Here is a 26,802-nt window from a genome sequence, read left to right as displayed (position 1 = left end):
AATTCGTTCACGGTGTTGACACCTTTTCTCTGTATCTTTTCCCAAAGTCCGCTTCCAACGAGGATCCCAGTCCTCAAGGCCATAAGCTTGGAACTATCATCTGCGTCCCTAGCTCGAGTCGCGACGTTTGCGAATCTGCTCAGGTAAGCCTTCAAAGGTTCGTCGGGCTGTTGTCTTACGTTTGCCAGGGTGTCGGCTTTGACGCGAGCAGCCTGAGAAGCTCGGAATGCCCTTTTGAAGTCGGTAGAAAAGGTTTTCCACGAGCTGATGGACTGCTTTTTACTCTGCTTGAACCATTGCATGGCCGGCCCAGTCAAGGTGGAAGGAAATATTAAACACCTCAGCTCAGGATTGATGTTGTGGGCCATCATCAGGGTGTTGAACATACCCAAATGATCTGACGGGTCTCCGTCTCCATTGAATTTAGACAAGTGAGGCATACGGAAACCAGGTGGATATGTTGTGGCTGCTATGCTGGGAGTGAAGAGCTCGAGTTCGTCCCCCGAGTCATACTCATCTTTTTCTTTTTCCGATAAGAGCTTCCTCATCAGCTCCTCCATCTGAGCCAGACGTTCCAGGGTTTGGTCCTTACTTCTTTGGTTGTTATGGGGCTGTTCAACAACTCCATTTCCATCGTACGCGTTAGGCGGGTTATTGTCCCTCCTATCATGAGATAGGTTATGTGGGACATTCCCGCTGTCACATACTTCCGACAGACCTTCCCCTTGGCGAGCACGACTACCGTTTCTAGCTGGGTCTCCTCTCTGAGAGTTGAGGTGGTCTCGGAGGTCGGCCCTCAAGGTGGCCCAAGGTCTTTAAGCCGAACTCAAGCAATGGCGCAGGTCTTTGCCGGACATGCCACTTCGATTACTCCCGGTCCAGTAACTTCCATTTGAAAAACTCGGAGCCCGCCGCTGAGGGTGGGGATCCGAGATTTCCCTGGGCGCCCGACTGCGATGGGAATGCCCGACGGAAGGAGGATTTCTCCTGTTGCTCCCATGAGCCGGAATGTCTCGGACTGGACGGGGAGGAGATGGGAATCTAATTGGTGACAGAGGATGCCTGGCTGGTGACGCGATCCTAGTCCCGTCAGGGCGGATTAAGCTAGGTCGCGGCCGCTCCGCTCTACCATCCCCCGCGTCCTGCGCTCGGCGGTCTGATCGTGGTGCAGGACGGCTGGCTGTCGTCGCGAGCCCTCCCCGGATCTCCTTCGCGAGCTGCCTCGGGCCCTCCTGGGTGCACTCGAGGGTGGAACTGAGCTAGGAGTTGAGGTCCAGACCGATCGGCTGAATTGCTGATCGGCCCTAGGAAGTTCCTCAAATGCAGTTTCTTGGCGGTGCGACGTGGGATTAGAATTCAATGTCGAGGGTCCGACCGACCGACTGGGCCTGGACCGGTTACCCCGGCGGGACTTATGAGTCCCACCATGCCTCTTTCCGACGTTAGCGTCGGTTGTAAGAGGGGGTAATCGGACCAACACCTCTTCGATCTGCTTGTTTGCTTTCGCCAGCTGACTCCTCAGCTGTGCATTTTCCATTTCTACCGCCATGTAGAAATCCAGGTTCGGATTGGGCGGCCGGGGAGCCGAACTTCCAGTGTCGTCTTGGCCCATTGGCTGCTTTCCCGGTCGCTACTGAACCTCAGGGTTTTGCTCATCGGATATGGCGGCATGGTGGACCTCCTGCCCATCACGTTGATCCGCTTCGTTACAATGCCTCGAGCGAGTAACCACCATGGTTGGGTTTTTTGCAATAGCACCAAACTAAAATCCTCTCAATGAAAGCACCAAACTGTTGACGCGGTTCTTCGGCAACAGATAATTATATGAATAAATGGGATGGATTAGTGCTAAATGATGAACCGAAATATGTGAATAATCTCAAAGGAAGGTTATAACTCGTTTACTCTTTTTAGGTGGTTCGAATGTTAAAATCCCTCTAGTCTACCAGTCAATATTATTGATATATCTCTGGTATTCCTTACAGGGGAGTTTCTTTACAAAATAGAAGCCAACCCTTTGCAATGCCCAGGGTCTCCATATATATAGGGAGAGGACACCTGGGCATTGGCAAAGGGGGTCATCCTGTGACCTTCTTACCCATCATGTCACTTCTGTGACATTTATGATTAATTCCTAAAACCTGACAATGAAGTGTGGTCTAATCAATAGGTAAGGGGGATAATGGGCCGCATGGCCCAAACCAGTCATGGGGTGCCTGAACACGCACGTTTATGCTGCATGTCCGAGATTTCAAGAATGGAGTAGTCACGTGATGTCTGATATGCGCACGTTTACATTATGTGGTTGACTTTATAAAGGGTCGAAGGTGTCAGCTCTAGGTCGTACCTCGAGCTTGATGTAGTCCTAGCTCGTGGTGCCCACACTGCATACCCGATGCCTTTGAGTATTCTTACTAAACCTTTGGCTACCTCGAGCTAAAGAAGTAGAGACTCGTAACATTAGCTCCGGGTAGGTGGCTTCCACGTGGCTGATAGGATTATGCCATTTTCCAGCTCGCTAATAACCCGTGGATATTTAGGGCGTACAGATTGGTTAAGGGTAAAAGGTTTGATCAGATCAGATGAGCACCCCTAATTTAATTGCATTCAATAAGTACTTAGAAAGTTGTCAATTATCTCTTCTTTTTTAGCTTTGACATTTAGAAAAACTTGACAACGGAGAAAACACCGATCAATACCGACAAAAGTTGCCATAGGAATGATGGCATTATATCTTCAATTCGATAAATTCTTAACAAATTATATCAAAATATAACTTTGTTTTGTATTTCAGTCAAAAGAAAGTGAACCAAGTGTTTGATACAAGTACTAAAAGAGCCTATATATAGGCAAAGTAAATTGGTTAAAACAACTTAACCAACTAACTAAAATTAGTTAGACCAAACAAAACAAAAAAAAGGTTACTAATACACTCTTAATACTCCCCCTCAACGTGTGCTATACATGTTTGTAATGCTCATCTTGGATAATAAGTCTTTAGACTGAGTTGGAAAGAGAGCTTTGGTCAGCAAATCAACAATGTTGTGATTGGTGGAAACATGTATAAGCTTGAGATGGCCTAATTGTATTTTCTCCCGAACAATGTGGCAAACAATGTCTACATGTGTTGGTTCTTTCATGGAAGACATCATTTTCAGATATGTGAATGGTTGCTTGATTGTCACAGTAAAGGATTGCAGGCGTGTTGTGAGGGATGCCAAAATCACGGAGAAGAGCAAGGAACAAAATGACTTCACAAGTGGCGTTGGCCATGACCCTATATTCAGCTTCAGCTGAGGAATGGGACACTGGAGATCACTTCTTTGACTTCCATGAGATGAGGGATTGACCTAAAAAAACACAATAACGAGAAATGGATCTTCTGGAGTCAATGCAAGAACCCCAATCAACATCAGCGAAGACTTTGAGCTGAATGTCTTGGTGTTGGACATTTGTTTCAATATATGCTTGAATCTGATTGTGTGAGTTAGAATGCAAGAAAATTCCTTGTCCCTAGGTACCTTTCAAATATTAAAGGATACGTTGGGCTGCCTTGAGATGAGGAGCGGGGAAGCTAAATATTGGCTAAGTTGACTAACTGCAAAAGAAATATTAAGTCTAGAAATTGTTAAGTAAATGATTTTACCTATCATGCTACGATAAGAAGTAGGGTCTGAAAGTAAATCTTCATCATCATTACTAAGTTTGATGTTAGGTTCATAGGAGTGGAAGCTGCCTTGGCTCCTAAATATCATGCTTCTATTAGAAGCTGCAAAGTAAAAGGCTTTTGGGAAACAACAATTCCATTAGTAGACCTGCCTACTTCAAGGCCTAAGAAAAAACAAAGAGACCCAAATCTTTGAGTATAAAGTTGGAACCCAAACAAATTTTGAACTCACTTACTTCAGTATTGGTGTTACTTGCTATAACAATATCATCCACATATATGAGCAAATCAATAAATTAAGTGGAAGTTTTTTAATAAACAAAGAATTGTCCACATATATGAGCAAATCAATAAATTAAGTGGAAGTTTTTTAATAAACAAAGAATTGTCCGAATGGGACTGTTTGAAGCCATCATTGAGTAAAGTGGTGCTAAGTTTGGAAAACCATTATCTTGATGCTTGTTTTAAGCCATAAATGCATTTATTTAGTTTACAAACTGGGTTAGAAGGAAGTGTTCCCTTAGGTTTATACCCTTGGGGAATTTTCATATATGCATTCTCTTCTAAATCACCATGTAAGAAAGTATTATTTATATCCAACTGATGTAATTGCCAATTATGAGTGGCGGCTAAAGCAAGAAGTAATTTAAAAGTATTGAATTTTGCAACGGGACCAAAGGTTTCTGAATAATCAATAACTTCTTGTTGTGTATAGCCTTTAGCCACTAAACGGGCTTTGTATCTCTATCTCTCACCATTGGATTTGTATTTAATTTTGTAAATCCATTTGCTGCCAATTGAGTGTTGTCCAGCCGGTAGTGAGGTTATGTTCCAAGTATTGTTGGCTTCAAGAGCACCTAGTTCCATTTGCATTGCTTGTTTCCATTTTGGCATTGTGGAGGCACTTGCATAAGAAGTAGGCTTGGAAATTGTGTGAGCTGTTAAGATGGCAGCTTTGAAAGGAGCTGCAAATCTTTCATAAGAGAGATAGTTAGTAATAGGATGAGTTGTAGATTAAGGAACAACATTATAGTTACAAATATAGTCGTCTAGATGTGATGGTTTGTTAATGATGCGACTAGATTTTGTAGTGGGCACATCAAGAGTTGCATCTTTGGGTGAAGATATCGAAGCGTGTGAACTTGAACTTGCTGAAACTGAATAAGGCAAAAAACTGTTAGAGAAATATTTATCAAGTAAATCACTAGTATCTGAATTTTTCAAAGGAAAAATGTTTTCATGGAAGATAATATCTCTTGAATGTACTATCCTTTGAGATTCAATATCTACTAGTGCGTAAGCCTTCATTCGAGCAGGGTAACGTATAAAGATATGTGCACGTGACCTTGGAGACAATTTGTGTCTTGTTGATGGAAGTGTAGAGACATAGGCAAGACACCCAAAATTGTGAAGGTGTTCATATGAAGGAAGCTTTTGATGCAGCACCTCAAAGGAAGACTTGCATTTTAACAAGAATGATGGTGTCATGTTAAGAAGATACACAGCAGTTTGTACAGCAAAGGACCAATATGGAAGAGAAAGATTAGACTACAAAACTAAAGCTCTAGTGTTTAATATGTGCTGGTGTTTACGCTCCACAACATAATTTTGTTGTGGACGATCAACACAAGAGTGATAGTGTATAATACATTTGGATGCATATAAAGATGACAAGTTTAGTTCTTTGGCATTATCTGCCCTTAAACATTTGATACAAATAGAAAATTGAGTGGAGATAAGTGCAAAAAGTTGAGGTATTATAGTCTGAACTTCAACTTTAGTTTTTAGCATGTAAACCCATGTGTACCTAGATAATCATCAACTATGGTTAGAAAATATCAATATCCTTCAATACTAATTATTGGAAATGGTCCTCAAACATCTAAATGAATTAATTCAAATGCAGTAGTACACATATTATTATTGGAAGGAAAGGGTAATCTTTTTTGTTTTGCAAAGTGAAAAATAGAACAATGCTTGCCACAAGATTGCTTGATAGAAAAATTCAAAGTTTTATTAGCATTATTTGTAATCAACATAGAAGGGTGGCCAAGGCATGAATTCCATTGTGCCCCATCATTACACGATGTAGAAGTAAAAACAATAGGAAAAGATGGGTGAAAAAAAGAAGTATCTTGTTGTAGCAAATAGAGGTTTCCAACCAGTTTAGCAATCCCAATCGTGGTAGTCTTGGGTTGTTCGTGAATTAAGCAATAAGAATGAGTGAATAGCACGAAATTATTGGTGCTAGAAATATAAGCATTAACTGAAAATAAGTTGAATTGAAAAGTGGGTATATATAGAACATCATGAAGTAGGGATGTTCATAAAATCACCCACACCACACCACACTGCAATTTGCAGTTTAGAACCTTTCGCAGTGCGGTTGTGGTTTGCATTTTTGTCAAACTGTGCGGTTTAGTACAGTTTGCGGTTTTAAATTTTATAAATGCAGTTCAAACCGCACCGTACTACATTGTTATATATATATTCATTTTTTATATTTTTTTTCAAATTTACTACATTTAAACTTAATGCATATATATTTATATATATTATAATATATACAATATCTAGAAAAAATATTATATTTTATAAGATGCTAACACATATTCTTCAATCTATAAATGTTATTCCTTAATCAAAATATTCACTTTTATATAAAAAAAATTCTTTTTTATTAGTTGATTATATTTAAAATGAATGTTTATTAATTATAATATTTAATTGTTAAATTAATTTGCGAAAAGATTCGCGACTGTGGATAGTAGGTATGGAGGAGGCAGCATCAATTATGTTTGTTGGTGAGAAGAACCAAGTTTTATTTGGTGTTCTTTTTGAATAACCATTGAAAAAACTTTGGAAAAAGATGGAAATGGATCAATGAGAAGAATTTGAGCCCTTACGGCATGAAAAGAATCATTAAGGCCAGTCAAAAATTGTAACACTTGTTCTTGGTCGGGGAAGTTAAGATGATCAGTAGATGCAGCACAAGTACAAGGTGTTCTAGGGCGTAACTCAATAATCTCATCCCACATTGATTTCAGTTGAGTAAAGTAAGCACTTACAGAGTTATCACCAGGATGAAGACTGATTAAAGATTCACGGAGCTCAAAGATCCATGGCCCATTCCCTTGATCAAATCTGTTGTTGAGCTTAAACCACATTGCAGCTGTAGTATCAAGAAACATAATAATAATTTTTATTTAGGAAGACACAGAGTGAATTATCCATGACATTACCATCTGATTGCATCTTAGCCATGGATTTAGAAGAGGGTCATCTGGAGCTGGTTGTGGTAGAGATCCATTGAGGAAGGAAAACTTGTTCTTGGCTCCAATCAAAATCTTGAAATCCCTACACCATTGTTGGAAGTTCTTGTCGGTTAGAGGAGGAGAAGCAAGAACAAGGCTTGGGTGGTCTCTTGTGCCCAAGAAATAGGGACTACTCTCATCTTCATGAGCAGGTCGACTCGGGGTGACTAGGGCAGAGAAACGATTTGAGGTGTTGGGTTGGCCAGGTCGATTTGAAACCGGAGGTGCTTCAGTGTTCATGGTCGTCAAGGGAAGAGGAGCATCTGGAGACGAAGCATGTGTGGTGGCCGAAAGAGTGGATGCACCGAGGGTTTGTGTCCAGTAGCTCTGGTTTGTGCCATGGAAGCTTGAAGAGGAAAAAAATCACAGAGGAAGCTTTATTGCGTCTCATACCATATTAGGAATATAAATCTGTTTTGAATTTCAGTTAAAAGAAAAGTGAACCAAGTGTTTGATACAAGTGCTGAAATAACCTATATATAGGCAAAGTAAATTGGTTAAAAAAACTTAACCAACTAACTAAAATTAGTTAGACCAAACAAAACAGAAAAGGTTACTAATACACTCTTAATAAATTAGTATTTACAATTTGTGTTGTAAGATGATTCTGGCAAAGATATCCGATGTGTCGGTTTTGTTGAGTTAAGATAGTCATTTTTCATGAGAATATGAAATAAAAGTAATATGAGTGAGATGATACAAAATTTCAAGTTTAGTTTTCCCTCAAGTTTCTCTGCATTTTTTTCCCTTTTTTAAAATATATATATCCAAACAGGAAAATATAATTTTCCCCAACTTTTTTTTTCCTATTCCCAACCAAAATCTGGGATACAACAGACCCTATAGTGAGAAAGAAAATTATAGTTAAAAGAGACCTCTAACTCTAAGCGTGAATTATAATTACACCAAATCAAGAAAGTATTACATGTTGCCCAGCCCCATTGCAATATGTAGGAGTAGTATAACTAGCACTTCTTAATTCAAAACGACTAAAAACAAACATCAACAATCTAGACTCTTGCTTGGTTGCAACGTCCTATTCGTACATCTATTTAAACAATCACCAATGAACGCATGGACCATAAATTGTGCTCTGCTTTCTTAGATGTACAATGTTCCTACACACCACAAAACATCAAGAAAGGTTTATTTTCAAGTTATCTTTCTTCTAAGAACACAATTAAGCTCTCTCACTTAGGGCACTACTACAAAAGAGAACACTAGGAGTGGCCTCTTCTTAAGCATCATTATTCCCTTCATCATCTGGTTCAAGGGGTATTTCATGTCGGGGGTCTATTGTACTTCTCTCGCAGCTGCTTTATTGGGATGAAATTGCCGGCTTCATCCATCCCATAGAATAAAAAGGAAACACAAGGATGATCAAACTGCCCCTGCACGAAAACAACTCTAATTGATCAAAAGATAACCCAACAAAGAAAAATGATCGAAAGATAGAAGGGAAGATAAGTCTAATTTACCTTTTCGAGTGGATCAGGGGTTAGCAAATTGTCCTCGACAACTGCAAAACATCATTCAACCTGTTAGTGAAGGCAACAAAAATATAGAGGAAAAAGCTGCCAAAATTTGTACTGGAAATAACAGTAAAGTGGTAACTAGTTAAGGTAATGTTCTAGGCAAGCAAATTTAAGACCAAAAAACACTGATCCTTAGGTATGATGAGAATTTATCAATCACTTCACAAACAAAGAATTTGAATCATGAAGGGTTTAGTTCAATAGTTCAAGATTACCATATGCCACCAAAAGATTTGGGCCCTCATGGACATCAACCAAAACCTGGAGAATAATAAGAAAAAGAATCTCATTAGTTCAGTTTTTGAAACATTTTTTTCCTCTCATTTGGCAGAAATTTTTCAATCTCCTAGACTTTGTAGCATTCGAAAACTCCATGCGAGATAGGAGCAATAAATTATTTTACTACTTGGATTCAAGATGTCAAGATTGAAAATACTCCATTTCTTAGATATTAACTGAAAGTTGCACAAGTGAGATGGTTACACCTGATAGAATGACCGGTTAGGACCCCGAGGCAACTTTTCAACCTGTGTCGTTTCCATCCACGAACTTGATTCGATCCACAAATGACAACTTGATAGCCTAAAAATACCAAATAAGTTCTCACTTTCAAACAAGAGACAAACAGAGAAAATCAACAAGGAAAAGCAAACTAGTGATTCTACTAATTACACTAATTCTTTTGGATTTAATTATTTGAAGGAGTTTGAACTGAATGTCTTGCAAAGGCTCCATGAGATATTTATTAAGTGGAAATTAAAGGACATTTTATTATTATACCAAATACTTTATGCCTCACTTTCTGCGCCAACCGAAATGAATATTGAGCATTGTCATGTGCCAGAACTTTTGATGTAGTGGCAAGAGAATCTGCCTCCAGATTGGAGATTTGATCTCGTAATTTAGCTGCCAATGCATAATTCTCACTCTCAATTGGCTTCTGTAGATCTGCACTGCAAGGAAGTAAAAACGAAAGCAATATTACTTTATATTTGAATTGACCTGATGTTTAATTAAAAAGTTCACACTACAAAGGGACAAGGCAGTGGGAAAAGTAAAATTTGAGCACATGGATGGAATATAACATTGAAACTTATATTAGACACAAGGGCAACAAAAATGGAACTTGTCGTAGACGTAAGATACTTAGTGCCTTATCTTGAACTTCACCTTTTGAGGATGATCCCCACTTTGCCTCCTACTGTTTGATGACCTCTGTTTCAACCTTCAAAGAGCACATAGCACAAATCAAGGCAGTTTACCACCCAATGGACATTGATCAATCAGACTAATCATTTATGGGAACAAGCACATAAATAAAGAGGGGAGAGAAGTAAAAGAAAACCATGGAAAAAGTCTTCACAAAGCTTGTAGGCCTCCAACAAACTGACTTATAATATATTTTGCACACGGACTCATACAGCCTGGGAAAATATTCTACGGAAGTGGTTCATAAGAAGGTCACCATACAAAATGTACAAACTACCTTCTTTCTTATGATTCCACTAGGATAGTTTTAAAGTAGAGCAAAACAAACTAATGAGTCCATGGCAACAGCCTAAAGGGGTCTTTTTTTTTCCTAATATACAAAATTTTGCCAATGAAGATCTCAAATTTACCGGACCTTGAACAAAAAAAAAACTTCTCATTCATATTCAGGCGAGTTATTGCCAATCCTATGTTAACCCAAGATATGTTTACAAGATATGTTTCCAAGAGGGGGTGAATTGGAAATTTAAACTAATTTCATAAATTTAAAACTTAATATGTCAAATTATGCAATAAATCAAATTTATCAAGTAAAAGCAAATAATATGGCAATCAAATAGATATAGCAAATAATCAAACTTGTAATGTAAAGAGTTTAAGGTTAAGAAATTGCAAACTCTCGAATTTTACAAGGTTCGATAGAACTAAGCCACCTACCTCCTTGGTCTTCAAAGCTATGGACCTAGCTTTGAGTTCCACTATCGAGCCAAGTTAATGGGCTTGACTAACCCTTACAACAGGGAATTTTTCACCAAGGTATTTCCAAACCTCTTACAATAGTTTTCCACCACCAAGGACTATCAACCTCTTTTTCGGATTGTTGAAGTGTCAATCTCACTCTAACCGGATTGTTTACAAAATCGGTGCCAACCTCACCTCAATCACAATATGGGAATGTGTTTGATATTACAAGCAAAAATCACTCTAGAAGTATGATGATACAATGAGAAACCTAGAGTGATTAGCAAGCACACTTAGAAGAAATAAATACAAATTTTGGCTCAAGTGTATGAATATGTGTTTGGATGATTTAAACTTTGGGAGCTCTTTGAAATCAATGGATTAGGTTTGATATATGTAATAAATGCTCAGCCAACACCTAATTTTGAGTGAAAAGCGAGTTTATATAGAGTTTGGGAAAAAACTAGCCGTTTATAGCCGTTGAGGGTTACTTTTTGAAGCTGCCCGCCGCGAACCGCAAGTCCGAATGGGGAACCGGAATTCCAATCTGGGAGCAACCGGAATTCCGGTTGCCAACCGGAATTCCGGATGGCAGGCAGAGAGCAAAAGTTCAAAATATGCATATTTTCCCGTTTTTCAATTCTTTATAACTTTTAGCTTGTTTATCCGATTTCAAAAATTCCAATTGCGTTACGACCGTATCAGGATGTATTTTCTTAAAAGTGAATTTAGGATGTCTAGTTATTATTTTGAAAAATCACCATTTTTAGCACGTGAATGAGCCAAATTTTATACTTATGACTTAAAGTAAACTTGCAATCACTTTACAAGACTAAGAAATGAAATTAAACCTTTATCTTGAGTTTCTTGAGTCTTGAAATCCATTTCGGGTCATTTCCGGAAAATTTGGTAAAATGACCATTTTACCCTTTGTCATAAGTTTGACTTTGAAATGCTAATTCACTTTGGTTTTTGCTACAAAATCAACAAATCATTAGTAACAAATAATAATCAAATATTTGTTAATCATCAAAACAAGGAGACTTAAGAGTTTGGGTCAACAATCTCCCCCTTTTTGATGATATCAAATATTTGATTATTTTAAAAGGGAAAGGAAATATTTTTAAATATTAATATTAGATTAGCTCCCCCTTAATGTGTGCAAGGGTTTAAAAATTTGAAACTTTACCTTTGATTTTGACCTTACATGATTTTGTAAACTCCCCCTCAATTTATTACTCATAGTGAAATAAAAAGTTAGTCCAAAAATTGAGGTTTTTGCCAACGTTAAAATAATCTCAATTAATTTCTCCCCCTTTTGATTCATCAAAAAGGGTGGCAAAGGAATTCACAAAATAAAACATAAGCAAACATAGAGTAAACTTTTTAAACATTCATACATAAGGCATAAAGCCATGCAAACACACAAGTACACAAGATAAAATAAAACATGAAAGGATGCAAAAAGAGAAAACATGCAAATGCCTAAGATGATGGAGCCCCAAAACGCCTCATGTAGGCCTTCATCTCCTCAATCTCGTCATGAACATTCCGGAAGTCTTGTTCCATGTCACTCCGCAAGTTTGTAAATTGAGTTGTCATGTCGGTGTTAAGACGAGCAAAAGCCTCCTCGATGTTGAATTTAGAAGCTTGAGGCATTGGAAGGTTTGGAGGTTGAGCTTCTTCTTCTTCATTTTCTTGCTCCTCTTCTTCACTTTCACTTGCGGGTAACCCAAAGCTCTCCTCTTCCTCTTCTTCTTCTTCTTCTTCAAGGTTCTCTTTCGTCCTTTGGCCTCTTTTGAGAGTGAAAACCCACTTATTGTTGATAAGAGTATACCCCAAGCTTGTGAAAGTTTTGGTACCTAGCTTATCTCCTTTGGTAGGTTCAACCTTCTTTTCATCCGAGGTGGGAATTCCTAAGCGAGGTAGGATGTAGCTAAGGAGAAAGCCATATGGGAGTGACTTGACCATGGTTGGTTTATACACATCAATGATAAAGCGAAGAATGAGATGACCTAGGTTGATGCGTGCCTTTTTGGTTAGGATAAGGTATAAAAGGAGTATATCTATGTTGTTTACCTCATCTTTATGTCCACTTCTAGGAGCAAGGTTATTTATGATAAAGAGTTGGAGAATTTTAGCTTCCAAAGTGAGATTGTGAAACTTTGGTTTTATGATAATAGGGCCTTCTCCACAAAGAACTCTAGAACACTCATTCATGTCAAAAATTTCATCATTCTTAAGAGTTGGTTTTGGCTCTAGCAAAAGTCCTTCATTTGGTGCTCCTAGCAAGTTGTTTAGAGTTTCAACATCAAGTTCAAAAGAGACATCTCTAAGGGTGCCTTTAACTCCTAGTGGTGCATAGCTAAGTTTGATGCAAGCATAGAAACCTCTAACTAACCTAGGGTATATGGGGGTCTTAATGTTAATAAAGGACTTCCAACTTAACATTTCAAAATGGTGGCTGAAATTTACACATGCTAGGCTTGGAAGGGCACAAAATTTACCTTTGATGATAGGCCTAGAGGAGAAGTCATCATGGAAACGATTAAAATCCTCTTGATTGTAGAAGATGGTAGGCTCATTCCTTCCTTTTGCCCTCTTCTCCCTTATTTATTCAGCATTGGCAATTCTCTTGCTCTTCCTTGGGTTAGATGATGAAGCCATTGAAGTGGAAGCAAAAAGAGGATGAGATTTTTGTAGAAAAAGGGAGGATGAAGTTTGGGTTTGAGGGAGTGATTTTTTAGAGGGAAGAGAGTGGTGGCTTGTATTTTAGGTTGTAGAATCAGAATAGGAGAATGGAACTCGTGGGTAGGATTTTTATGGGGAAAAAATTGCATTTGAAAAGACCAAAAAGCCCTTAAGTGGCTGCTGTCTGCGCCAACCGGAATTCCGGTTGGTCTGTGCACAGGCAACCGGAATTCCGGTAGGTGCAGCAGCCCAGCCCCTTTTTCAAAAACGCGCCAAACTTCTTCGTTTTTAACCCAAATGACCCCAAAATTTTTCTAACACCTAAAATATGACGAAATGAATATGCTCAAACAAGAAAATCTAAAAAATGTTGAAAAACAACGATTTACGGTAAGCTTTTCAAAAAAGTTCAAGAAAGATAAAAGCTTACCAAAAATGAAATCTATTCAACCAAATTGAAAACTTCTTTTTCCAGCAGTTCAAGAATATTAAATATGAGATGTGTGAAGTGACGGAATCGAAAAATATTGAAAATTGAGAATTTACGGTAGATTTTTCGAAAAATGCCTTAAAAGGCCTTGAAAGGTAGAAATCTACCAAAAATGAGTTTTATGCAACCAAATCGAAAAATTCTTTTTGCAATAGTTCAAATAAGTTAAATGTGAGGTGCTCAAACTGACGGATTTGAAAAATGTTTAAAATTGAGTAATTTTGGCGAAAAACACTCATTTAGGCAAAAACTAACAAATTTTCAATACTTAGCATACCTAAAAGTTGTTCAAAGAGTAATTCAAGCATAGAAACCCTATAGGCATACTAGATAAACTTATTTAGACATGTTCAAACACATAAACACATATACTAAACATGTATGCAAAAATTCACATATTCACTCAATCAAAAATGAGTTCAAAGTTCACCAAAAATTCATACCATGACCTATAATTTGTTATTCTCAAGGACATATATCTAATAGGTCAAGTATTGAAAGATTTTGCTTATTTATGCATTAGAATCATATTATAGTGAAAGTATATATGCATAAGTAAGTAAGGAGAGATATGATATTCAAGTAGCTAGTAAACCTTAAATTTCATTTATGTTGGTCATTCCTAGCTCTCTTCTAATAAAACTAAATCTCTCATCACTAAGAGGCTTGGTGAAAATATCCGCTAGTTGGAAATCGGTGCTCACAAAATCTAGCATAATGTCACCTCTTTGGATATGGTCTCTAAGGAAGTGGTGCCTTATATCAATATGCTTGGCTCTAGAATGCAAGATTGGATTCTTAGAGAGGTTAATGGCACTAGTATTGTCACACTTTATGGGTGTACATTCAAAATCAACATCAAAATCCTTAAGAGTTTGTTTCATCCAAAGTATTTAAGCACAACAACTACCGGCGGCAATGTATTCGGCTTCGGTTGTGGATAGGGCTACCGAGTTTTGTTTCTTGCTAAACCATGACCCTAAAGAGTTTTCTAGAAAGTGACATGTTCCACTAGTACTTTTCCTATCCGTCTTACAACCGGCAAAGTCGGCATCCGAGTAACTAATGATTTCAACATCCTTACCACTTTCATCCTTGTCCATCTTTATGGAGGTGCTCATAGGAGTTTTCATGGACTTTGCATTGGCCAAGTCAAACTTTTGATGTAGATCCTTGATGTACTTGGATTGACTTATGAATATTCCATCCTTTTGTTGCTTCATTTGAAGTCCAAGGAAAAAGTTGAGCTCTCCCATCATGCTCATCTCGAATTCACTATGCATGCATTTTGAAAATTCTTCACAAAGAGCATCATTAGTAGCACCAAAAATAATATCATCAACATAGATTTGTACTATAATAATGTCTTTTGATTTTCTTTTAATAAAAAGTGTATTATCCGCTTTTCCCATTGAAAAACCATTTGAGATAAGAAAAGTGCTTAAACGATCATACCAAGCTCTAGGAGCTTGCTTTAAACCATATAAAGCTTTCTTTAATTTATAAACATGGTTAGGGTATTTGTGATCTTGAAAACCGGGGGGTTGAGAGACATAAACCTCTTCCATAATGTATCCATTTAAGAAAGCGCTTTTAACATCCATTTGATACAAGACAAAATTCTTGTGGCATGCAAAAGCTAATAACATTCTTATGGACTCAAGTCTTGCTACCGGGGAAAAGGTCTCCTCATAATCAATTCCTTCTTCTTGATTGTAACCTTGGGCCACTAATCTAGCCTTGTTATGCACAATGACCCCATGCTCATCTACCTTATTTCTATAGACCCATTTTGTTCCAATCACCGATTGGTGTAATGGTCTTGGAACTAACTCCCAAACATCATTTCTAATAAATTGATTTATTTCTTCTTGCATAGCTAGAAGCCAAGATTCATCGAACTCGGCCTCTTCAAAATTCTTTGGTTCAATTTGAGAAATAAAAGCAATGAAATTACACAAGTTTCTAAGGGAGTTTCTAGTTGTGACTCCTTGTGAAGGATCACCTAGAATTTGGTCTATAGGATGAGCACTTTTGAACTTCCACTCATGTGGAAGGTTAGAATCCATACCTTTGCTTTCATTTACCTTTTCCACGGGTGGTTCCTCTTTGGGAGTTTGTGATGGAGCGTTAGATGATTCTCCAATGTCAAGATTTTGAACCTCTTCTCCCAAACCTACAACATCATCATCTACACTTTTGCTTGTAGGAGGGTTAGACTCATCAAATGCAACATGAATAGATTCTTCAACAACATTAGTTCTTTTGTTATAAATTCTATAAGCTTTACTATGTGTTGAATAACCTATAAAAATTCCAACATCGGATTTTGCATCAAATTTTCCAAGGTTGTCCTTGGTGTTCAAAATATAGCATTTACATCCAAAAACTCTAAAATATCCAATGTTGGGTTTTCTCCCTTTCCAAAGCTCATAAGGGGTTTTATTCATGTTGGGCCTAATGAAAACACAGTTCAAAATATAACAAGAAGTATTGACGGCCTCGGCCCAAAAATATTTAGGTAATGAGATTTCATTGAGCATTGACCTAGCCATTTCTTGAATTGTTCTATTCTTCCTTTCGACAACTCCATTTTGTTGTGGAGTTCTTGGAGCCGAAAAGTTATGGTTAAAACCATGTTCATCACAAAACAATTCTAAGGCATCATTGTCAAACTCTCCACCATGATCACTCCTAATGGAGGTGATTGAATACCCTTTTTCATTTTGCACACTCTTACAAAATTTAACTAAATTTTCCAAAACATCATTTTTGAGTTTCAAAAATATAACCCATGTAAATCTAGAAAAATCATCAACAATCACAAATGCATAGTATTTACCACCTAGACTAGCAATTCTTGAAGGACCGAATAAATCAATATGAAACAATTGCAAAGGTCTAAAGGTTGAAATCTCTTTCTTGGAATGAAAAGATGTTTTAATTTGTTTTCCAAATTGGCATGCATCACAAAGTTTATCTTTAACAAAAGGAATAGATGGCGAACCAACAACAAGATCTTTTCTAACCAACTTTGAAATAGAATCCATACTAGCATGTCCTAATCTTCTATGTCACAACCAAGAATTATCATTCATAACGGTTAAACATTTATTTTTGCTATCAAAGGAATCAACATCAATAACATAAACATTATCCTTCCTTTCTCCAACAAAAATAACTTCATTGGTTGAAGCATTTTCAATTGAGCATTTTGAGGATTCAAAAACAACACGAAAATCTTTATCACATAGTTGACTAATACTAAGTAAATTATGTTTAAGGTTATCAACAAGAAGCACATTTTTAATACATGGAGAGTATACGTTACCGATATCACCAATGCCCAAGATTTTTCCTTTTGAATTGTCTCCAAAAGTGACACAACCACTTTCCTTGCTCTTAAAACTTGAAAATCTTGATGGGTCACCGGTCATATGCTTTGAACAACCACTATCCAAGAACCACAAGCTTTTGCTCTCCCTTGTTGATTCCTACAAAAAAAAAATCATTTGTTGGCCTTTGGTACCCACATAACTTTGGGTCATTTCTTGTTAGTTTTGGAACCCTTTGGTACCCATTTGGTCTTGCCTAGATATGCATATCTCTTTGCATGACAATATGAAATAGTATGACCATCTTGGTTACAATATGTGCATGTAAAGTGTGGTAGGCTAGTTGGTTTTACAAAGAAGTTTCTCAAAAAAATTTGTTTCCTACTAGGATCATATCCAATACCACTTTTTCCAAAACCACAAGATTGACTCCCTAGCATAAGTTCATAGCCTTCTTTACCTTTTGTAAAAGTCTATATGTCATTCTTAAGGCTTTTTACATTAGCATGCAACTCAACAATTTCTTTCTTATATGAGGAATAAGTAGCACATTGAGATTTAGCCAAAAGTTTCTTTTCATTTAATTTCAAAATCTCAATTTCCTTTAATAGCATGTTGGTCTTTTCTCTAAGGGTTTGGTTTTTAGCAAGCAATTTTCCAAAATCATCAAATAGTTCCTTAAATGAATTTGACAACTCATCATATGACATTTCTAAGTTATCATCATCATTTTCACTATCACAATCACTTTGGTTAGAAATGCTTACCCCATCATCAAGTGCCATCATGCACATGTTTGCTACTTCATTCTTCTCCTCATTGTCGGAGTCCTCCTCATCACTATTGAGCCAATCCGCCAACATTGCCCTTCCTTTGTATTTATTCTTCTTTCTCATTGGGCAATCCATTTTCATGTGACCGGGCTTCTTGCATTCAAAGTGAATTGGTAGATCATCTTTGCTTTTTCTTTCTTTTTCTTTTGAGTCACTTCCTCTTTGTGGCTTCTTCCCAAAGTTCTTCTTGAATTTCATGAACTTTTTGTATTTCTTTGAGAAGAGTGCCAAGTCCTCCATGTCACTACATAGGCTATCCTCATCATCTTCACTAATGGCACGGGAGGAGGAAGACTTGAATGCAATAGTCTTCTTTTTCTTCTCAACTTCCTCGTCATCTTGTGCACTAATGAAAATTTCATGGTTCATGAGTGAACCAATTAGTTCTTCCAAGGGAAGTGTTGGGAGATCCTTGGCTTCTTGAATGGCAATCACTTTGCCTTGATAGGCTTTGGTGAGACTTCTCAAAATCTTGGTCACCATCTCCTTTTGTGAAAGTACCTTACCAAGAGAATTCAAACCATTAGTGATAGTAGTGAAACGAGTATACATGTTAGCAATAGTTTCATCCGCTTTCATCTTAAAGTTCTCATATTGAGTGGAATAAATTTGAATTTTAGTTTCCTTCATAGCATTTGTTCCTTGATGAGTGACTTCAAGCATTTTCCACATATCATAAGCGGTAGAAGCTTGTTCAATATTTTTGAACACATCTCTATCCAAACCACATATAAGTGCATATTTAGCTCTAGCATTCTTAGAAAGCATTTTCTTGTCATTTTCATCATATGCCTCATATGTCTTAATAACTTCTACACCATTAATGACATGTTTAGGAATGTAAGGACCATTAGACACTATATGCCACAAATCATAATCAATAGATTGAAGATAAGTTTCCATCCTAATTCTCCAATAAGGAAAGTCTACTCCATTGAAGAATGGTGCTCTATTTGTGCTTAAACCTTCTAACATGTTATTTTGTGAATTACTTGGAAACGCCATGCTCTAGATTGTGAAATCTAATCAAATAAATGAGCAATTGCTATGATACCAATTGTTAACCCAAGATATGTTTCCAAGAGGGCGGGTGAATTGGAAATTTAAACTAATTTCATAAATTTAAAACTTAATATGCCAAATTATGCAATAAATCAAATTTATCAAGTAAAAGCAAATAATATGGCAATAAAATAGATATAGCAAATAATCAAACTTGTAATGTAAAGAGTTTAAGGTTAAGAAATTGCAAACTCTCGAATTTTACAAGGTTCGGTAGAACTAAGCCACCTACGTCCTTGGTCTTCAAAGCTATGGACCTAGCTTTGAGTTCCACTATCGAGCCAAGTTAACGGGCTTGACTAACCCTTACAACCGGGAATTTTTCACCAAGGTATTTCCAATCCTCTTACAATAGTTTTCCACCACCAAGGACTATCAACCTCTTTTTCGGATTGTTGAAGTGTCAATCTCACTCTAACCGGATTGTTTACAAAACCGGTGCCAACCTCACCTCAATCACAATATGGGAATGTGTTTGATATTACAAGCAAAAATGATGATACAATGAGAAACCTAGAGTGATTAGCAAGCACACTTAGAAGAAATAAATACAAATTTTGGCTCAAGTGTGTGAATATGTGTTTGGATGATTTAAACTTTGGGAGCTCTTTGAAATCAATGGATTAGGTTTGATATATGTAATAAATGCTCAGCCAACACCTAATTTTGAGTGAAAATGAGTTTATATAGAGTTTGAGAAAAAACTAGCCGTTTATAGCCGTTGGGGGTTACTTTTTGAAGCTGCTTGCTGGGAACCGAAAGTCCGGATGGGGAACCGGAATTCCGGTCTGGGAACAACTGGAATTCCGGATGTCAGGCAGAGAGCAAAAGTTCAAAATATGCCTATTTTCTTGTTTTTCAATTCTTTATAACTTTTAGCTCGTTTATCCGATTTCAAAAATTCCAATTGCGTTACGACCGTATCAGGATGTATTTTCTTAAAAGTGAATTTAGGATGTCTAGTTATTATTTTGAAAAATCACCATTTTTAGCACTTGAATGAGCCAAATTTTATACTTATGACTTAAAGTAAACTTGCAATCACTTTACAAGACTAAGAAATGAAATTAAACATTTATCTTGAGTTTCTTGAGTCTTGAAATCCATTTCGGGTCATTTCCGAAAAATTTGGTAAAATGACCATTTTGCCCTTGGTCATAAGTTTGACTTTGAAATGCTAATTCACTTTGGTTTTTGCTACAAAATCAAAAAATCATTAGTAACAAATAATAATCAAATATTTGTTAATCATCAAAACAAGGAGACTTAAGAGTTTGGGTCAACATCCTAAACATGTTCCTTTATGTATTCATACCAATTACAATATTATCTAACCTCATTAAGGTTGTTTCTCAGCTATTGAGCAATGTCATATTGTTCCACGTTCAGAGCATACTGTCAATGTATGATCAAGTCAAAAAGCTCAATATTAGATAAGAAAACTGAGATAGATTCGTACATACATACCAATAAAGAAGCATAAAATATATTTTTTTAGGACATATTATCCTAGTACTCCTTTACTTTTGCCAAGTATAACACTTTATGTTGGATGCCACAACACGTGAAAACGTAATTACTTTATTGATACAAAAGTAATTACACCAAGACTTGATTACAATTCTTGACCACACACTAAAACACTCTAGCTTACACTCTTTGGAACACTTTTAGATGCACTTTGTGTACTCACTTTTGGGACACTCACTTTGCTACTCCCTTGGATACACATTACATTTGTATTTATAGGCTACAAAGGAAACATCCACATCTTTCTAGAATTTTCTAACTTTATAATTTATTTAACTACTTTCTACATTTTCTTAATGTTTCTAGAACTTTTTATATTGTCTAATTAGTTCTAAGCTATTCAAGAACTTTCTAGAATGTTCTATGTTCTTCTTAGTATATTCTAGAACATTCTAGAATTCTAGAGCATTCTAGATACGGTAATGACTTTTAACACTCCCCCTCATTACCGAATCTCTAAGCTTCTTCTCGTTTGACGAGGTTTAGTTGAGTTCTGAATTTCGAAAACTTGATTGTGCTTAGTCCTTTGGTGAATATGTCAGCAACTTGATCATTTGTGTTGATTTGTTGCATCTCTATTTCTTCTTGAAACACTTTTTCTCTCAGAAAATGATAATGCACTTCCACGTGCTTTGTCCTTACATGAAATACTGGATTTTCTGCTAAGCGAAAAGCAGACTGATTATCACAATAAAGCGGTATTGCATTGTCTGTAGATTGGTGTAGATCCTTCATCAGTTGCATTAACCACATACTTTCCTAAGCTGCCATTGCTGCTGCTCTATATTCTGCTTCATTGGTTGACAAGGACACCGTTGATTGCCTTTTGCTACACCAAGATATAGCTCCAGATCCAAGCTTGAATACATACCCAGTAGTTGATCGACGGGTATCATGATCTCCAGCATAATCAGCATCACAGTATCCAACTATCTTAACCTCGTCCCCTTTCTTATATAAGAGACCATAGTTAATGGTATCTTTGACATACCTCAACATTCGTCCCACTGCTTCCAAATGAGGTTTCTTTGGGTGTTGCATATACCGACATGCTACACCAACTGCATACGAGATATTTGGTCGAGTCAATGTTAGATAAATTAGACTACCAACCAGCTATCGGTACATTGCTCCATCTTGCAAGTCCTTCCCTTCATGCGCGCATAACTTGGCATTAGCTTCCATAGGTGTTGAGATGGGCTTGCACTCGAGCATTCCAAACCTTTGCAATAAATCTCTTGCGTACTGTTGTTGACAGAGAAATAAACCTTCCTTAGTTCGATCAACTTCTAATCCAAGGAAGTGCTTCAATTCTCCAAGTTCCTTCATTTGAAAGCGAACTGACAAGTTCTCCTTTGTTTGGAAAATTTCTGCTTCATCATCGCCAGTGATGATGAGGTCATCAACATATACCAAAACAACTACGATCTTTGCTTCCTTTACTTTAACAAATAAGCTTGAATCTGCATGTGCCATGACATATCCACTCTCCACTAAGAACTCAGCAATCTTGCCATACCATGCTCTTGGAGCCTGCTTCAATCCATAGAGCGCCTTTTTCAGTTTACAAACATACTCAGGATGATATTTATCCTCAAATCCTCTTGGTTGGACCATGTATATTTCTTGATCTAGTTCTCCATGTAGAAAGGCATTCTTTACATCCATCTGCCATAGCCTCCAGTCTTTACTAGCTGCAAGTGCTAGTAGAACTCGTACTGTTGTAATCTTAGCGACTGGGCTAAATGTCTCGTCATAATCTAGCCCATATTTTTGAGAGAATCCTCGAGCTACTAACCGAGTCTTGTATCTTTCAATTGAACTGTCAGGACGAGTTTTTACCTTATAGACCCATTTGCACGAAATGGGTTTTGCTTCCTTCGGCTTTGGCACCAGCTCCCAAGTCTGATTCTTCTTTAAAGCAGTTATCTCTTCTTTCATTGCTTCAAGCCACTTGGAGTTCTGGTATGCTTCTTCATATGACTCCGACTCTCTGAACTTCTCTTCTTCAGCTACAACAGCATTGGCGTATTTGGGATTTGGCTTCCGCGCTCTTGTTGATCTCCGAAGTTCTGGTTGGCCATTATTTGCATCATCTTCTGATCTTTGATGCACTCCTGTTTGCCATGGACTCTGTGTTGTGTCTTCGTTGTCTTCTTCACTTTGTTCTTCTTCATCTGTTTCTGGAGTTGAAGGTAACTCAACAATTTGCTCCTCCATCCTCTTCTGCAAATTGTCTTCTATTTCCTTAGAATCTGGTAACTCTTCCTTTTGCAGTGACCACCATGAAGAAGCTTCATCAAACACCACATTTCTCGGCGTATAGCATTTTCCTGTTGTTGGGTCGCAACATTTCCACCATTTTCTTTGGCTATCGTATCCAATGAAGATACACCGTATTGCCTTCTTATCAAATTTGCTACGTAGATGACTTGGCACAAACACGTAGCACACACAACCAAACACTCGAAAGTGACTTACTGTAGGTTTATAGCCCCACAGTTTTTCAAAGGGTGAGACGAACCCTAACTTTGCTTGAGGAAGTCTATTGATCACATGAGCTGCTGTTTTCATACCTTCTGCCCAAAATCTCCCTGGAATATTCTTTGAATGTAGCATGCTTCGACATGTCTCTGCAAGATGGCGATTCTTCCTCTCTACTACTCCATTCTGTTGTGGCGTATTTGCACATGTGAATTGATGGCGTATGCGGCGTTCTCGAAGATACTCAGAAAATTCATCTGAGGTATATTCGCCACTGTTGTCTGTTCGGAGGCATTGGATTTTCTTGCCGACTTCTCCTTCCACTATTTCTTTGAATTCTTTAAATTTTGAAAAAGTTTCGGATTTTTCTTTCATAAAGAAAATCCACACATACCTTGAGAAGTCGTCAATGAATGTAACCATGTACCGCATGCCGCTGATTGATGATTGTTTGACTCGCCCGAATACATCAGAATGAACTAGCTCCAATGGTGCTTTGGCTTTGAACTTTGAATCTTCATACGGTAATTGATGCGCCTTACCGTATTGGCAATCGGCACATATGGTCTCTGTTCTGACCTCGAGTTGAGGAAGACCCTTCAGCATAGACTTCTTCATCATTACCTTGAGTTTGTGATAGCTGACATGTCCTAGCCTTGCATGCCATAAATTTGTTGTTTCGTTCTTTCGAGTCTTGTCTACATAAGTCGATTCTGCTGACATTACATAGACGGACTCTAAACGTTGTCCTCTCATCATCGGTGTTCCAGAGATTTCAAGATCTTGGTAGATCTTGACATCTTGAGGACCGAATACGACATGGTGGCCCGACGCTGTAAATTGCGCTACTGACAATAAATTTTTCTTCATCCCAGGTACATGATAGACATCCTGGAGTGAAACTTCTTTTGAGCTGAATCTCGGCGTGATTGTTGTTTTACCGATGTGAGCAATCGGTAATCTTGAGTTGTTGGCTGTTACCACTACACAGCCACCTTCATATTCTGTTAAGTTCTGCAACTTCTCTTCGTCTCCTGTCATATGATTTGAACATCCAGAGTCGACTATCCAATCATTATTGTAGTCGATCTTTCCTGGAACAGTAGCTGCTAGAGCTAATTCTTCTTCCTCCACAGCGAAAGATGCTTCTGCGTCCCATTCTTCATCGCTTGTCTTTTCTACATTTGACGTGGCTGCATTACCTTCTACAGTTTTCTTCTTGAACCAGCAACTTTTAGCCATGTGGCCATACTTTCCACAGTTGTAGCATTTCCCATCAAATTTATTGTTATTCTTTGACTGGACACGCCGGTTGTCTTTCTTTTGAGCTCCCCCTGTTTGGGAGCTTCCATGATGACTATCCTTGTCATCATTTTTCTTAAAAATTTTGCTAGTATTTGGTCGAGATCGACCTTTCTTATCACCACTAAAGAGTGCTTCTTCGTCACTCTTTAATGAGATTCCAGATGTTTGCTTAGCTAACGCTTCTTGGTCAGCTAGCAAGTTTTCCAATTCAACAAGAGAAGGTTTGGTTAGCCAACCTTGTATTGCAGCAATAAAAGTTCTAAATTCTGGCCTTAATCCATGAATAATAATTCTTCTAATTCTAGCATCTGACATGCCAGCAGCAGAGTCTAATGCAGAGATTTCGCGACAAAGAGATTTTACCTTGGTGAAGTATTGGTTGATCATCATGTCGCGCTGCCTGATTGAGAGAAGCTCATTATCCAAAAGCCGCAAGCTCGTATCATTCTTCTTGGTGAACAGTGATGCAAAAGTATCCCACGCTTCCTTCGGTGTCTTCGCCGGCCTGATGTGCTCCAACATTTCATCTTCAACTGTGGTCTGAATCGCAAACATGGCTTTGCCCGCTTTAATCTTCCATTTCTTTAAAGCGGTTGCATCCTCCGGTTGTGTGACTTCATTGCCACCAACGATCTCCCACAAGTCTTGGCCTTGGAGATATGCCTCCATGTGCATCGACCACGTGTTGTAATTTTGGTTGTTAAGTTTCTTAATTCCGCCGACCACTTGAAGGTCACCCATCGTGCAAACTCTGTAGTACTAAACCACACACGATCACTCTAAGAAACTCAACAAATGACTCTTTCGGTACGACCCCGATCCGACTCTGATACCACTTGTTGGACGCCACAACACGTGAAAACATAATTACTTTATTGATACAAAAGTAATTACACCAAGACTTGATTACAATTCTTGACCACACACTAAAACACTCTAGCTTACACTCTTTGGAACACTTTTAGATGCACTTTGTGTACTCACTCTTTGACTCACTTTTGGGACACTCACTTTGCTACTCCCTTGGACACACATTACATTTGTATTTATAGGCTACAAAGGAAACATCCACATCTTTCTAGAATTTTCTAACTTTATAATTTATTTAACTACTTTCTACATTTTTCTAAAGGTTTCTAGAACTTTTTATATTGTCTAATTAGTTCTAAGCTATTCAAGAACTTTCTAGAATGTTCTATGTTCTTCTTAGTATATTCTAGAACATTCTAGAATTCTAAAGCATTCTAGATACGGTAATGACTTTTAACACTTTACCCCAAAATAATTACCTTTGAGTTATTTTACCCCAAAAGTGTCAAAAGCAATATGACTTTAACCATAATATAACACTGTACTAACGGAATGGTATGATAATATTTAAAATAATAAAACTCTTAACCAAACAAAATAGAAGTCATTTTTTTATAGACGCCACCTCCTTTAAACACAAGAGGCAGGTGGAAACATTATCAAAACAGTTGCAATATAGAGTAGGGAGGTCCCATGCCAGACAATCATACATCTCCTCTTGACACAAAGACAAACAGATCCAAAAAGCACTAGAAACTAATCAATAAAAGTAGAGGTGGCCCAGCCTAAACCAGAGCCTCTACTACGATCATCGATTGCAAAATGCAAAATGTCTAGCATATTTTTTCATATTCCAAACCTATTATTGCTTAGAAAAAAGATGAAAAATGTCAAGCATTAAGTTTAAAGCTTGAAAAGTCATGTAAGAGTTTGATATAAGTAATCCACCAATAAGTCCTCATTATCTTTGTGTGTGAGAATCCTCATAAGTATATTCATCTGGAATTGGAAATCTGGGAGGTCGGTATGGGATGTTGGGCATGCCTTGTTGATTTGTGTCTTCTTATGGATTTGGACATTTTTTAAACTGTAGTAACACCAGTATTAAACAATTAAAATAGTTTAGTATATTGAGTACCAAAAAAAAAATTAACATACTTACTAGAATTTTGAGCCTTATTTTATTGGCAGTGGTCTGGATGCATTGGATAACTACATTGCCAAGCACTTGTACTTGTGATATTGGAAGCCACGAACTATGATAGTTATTTTCATCCTCTTGATTTAATGATGGTGCCCAAGTATCTTGTATTTCCACCTGAACCATTTCAAAAATGATTTAAGGACATAAAAAGGACATAGGAATATATAAGTAAAAATACTTATATTGGGTCACACTCACTGGTTGGCTATCAAGTTGAACAAGGTCAACAACATTTTGCTGTTGCTCAATTTCTACATTTTTGCCTTTCTTTTCTATGAATAACATTAATATCAAGTTAGTTTGGTGCAATCTCTAATAATGGAATCAAATAATTATTTTTTCTAACAGAAAAATAAAACCTTTTTTTTCAAGCCTTTTCTTCAATTCATTCCTTCTTTCACAGGTTTTTCTATTGTGACCTTCTTTACCACAAGATGAACATGTAATCTTCTTTAGGAAGTGACCAATTCGCTTCGCAGATGTTGGAACTTCACCCAGTTCCTTAATTCTACATTTTTTTGGCCTCCCTGGTTGTATTACTATGGGCGGTGAAGCTAAGGGTTTAAGATTAGTCTTAAACCACTCTTGCTCT

At 37.5% G+C, this 26,802-nt stretch overlaps 2 protein-coding genes across 2 annotated transcripts; both read right to left on the bottom strand.

Moving 5' to 3' along the window:
• Positions 1 to 4,243: 4,243 nt before the first annotated feature.
• Positions 4,244 to 9,736, bottom strand: LOC133824532 (clp protease adapter protein ClpF, chloroplastic; the record flags this gene model as incomplete). Its single annotated transcript, XM_062257427.1, is given in 8 exon segments — positions 4,244 to 8,272; positions 8,274 to 8,372; positions 8,460 to 8,500; positions 8,732 to 8,777; positions 9,002 to 9,075; positions 9,078 to 9,098; positions 9,297 to 9,469; positions 9,687 to 9,736. Coding segments are annotated over 8 exon segments (558 nt in total), but the record flags the coding sequence as incomplete, so codon positions are not given.
• LOC133824533 (uncharacterized) lies at positions 5,975 to 7,221 on the bottom strand. The gene is made up of 3 exons (XM_062257428.1): positions 6,910 to 7,221; positions 6,514 to 6,822; positions 5,975 to 6,076 (listed from the first exon to the last, which is right to left on the bottom strand). Exons 1-3 carry the CDS (start codon positions 7,219 to 7,221, stop codon positions 5,975 to 5,977), a joined length of 723 nt encoding a protein of 240 aa, XP_062113412.1.
• Positions 9,737 to 26,802: the final 17,066 nt, after the last annotated feature.

This window comes from Humulus lupulus, chromosome 3 (assembly GCF_963169125.1).
Source record: "Humulus lupulus chromosome 3, drHumLupu1.1, whole genome shotgun sequence".
In the NCBI taxonomy this organism is placed as follows: Eukaryota; Viridiplantae; Streptophyta; class Magnoliopsida; order Rosales; family Cannabaceae; genus Humulus; species Humulus lupulus.
This window is presented reverse-complemented; position numbering and strand designations above follow the sequence as displayed.

What these genes read in the sequence shown, in the direction of transcription:
- LOC133824533 (XM_062257428.1), bottom strand. Translation starts at nt 7,221, where the DNA reads ATGAACACTGAAGCACCTCCGGTTTCAAATCGACCTGGCCAACCCAAC. An exon ending in GGCTAAGATGCAATCAGATG is followed by an intron (nt 6,823 to 6,909) that starts GTAATGTCATGG and finishes ATGTGGTTTAAG; the next exon opens with CTCAACAACAGATTTGATCA. An exon ending in TTTCCAAAGTTTTTTCAATG is followed by an intron (nt 6,077 to 6,513) that starts GTTATTCAAAAA and finishes TAAACCGCACAG; the next exon opens with TTTGACAAAAATGCAAACCA.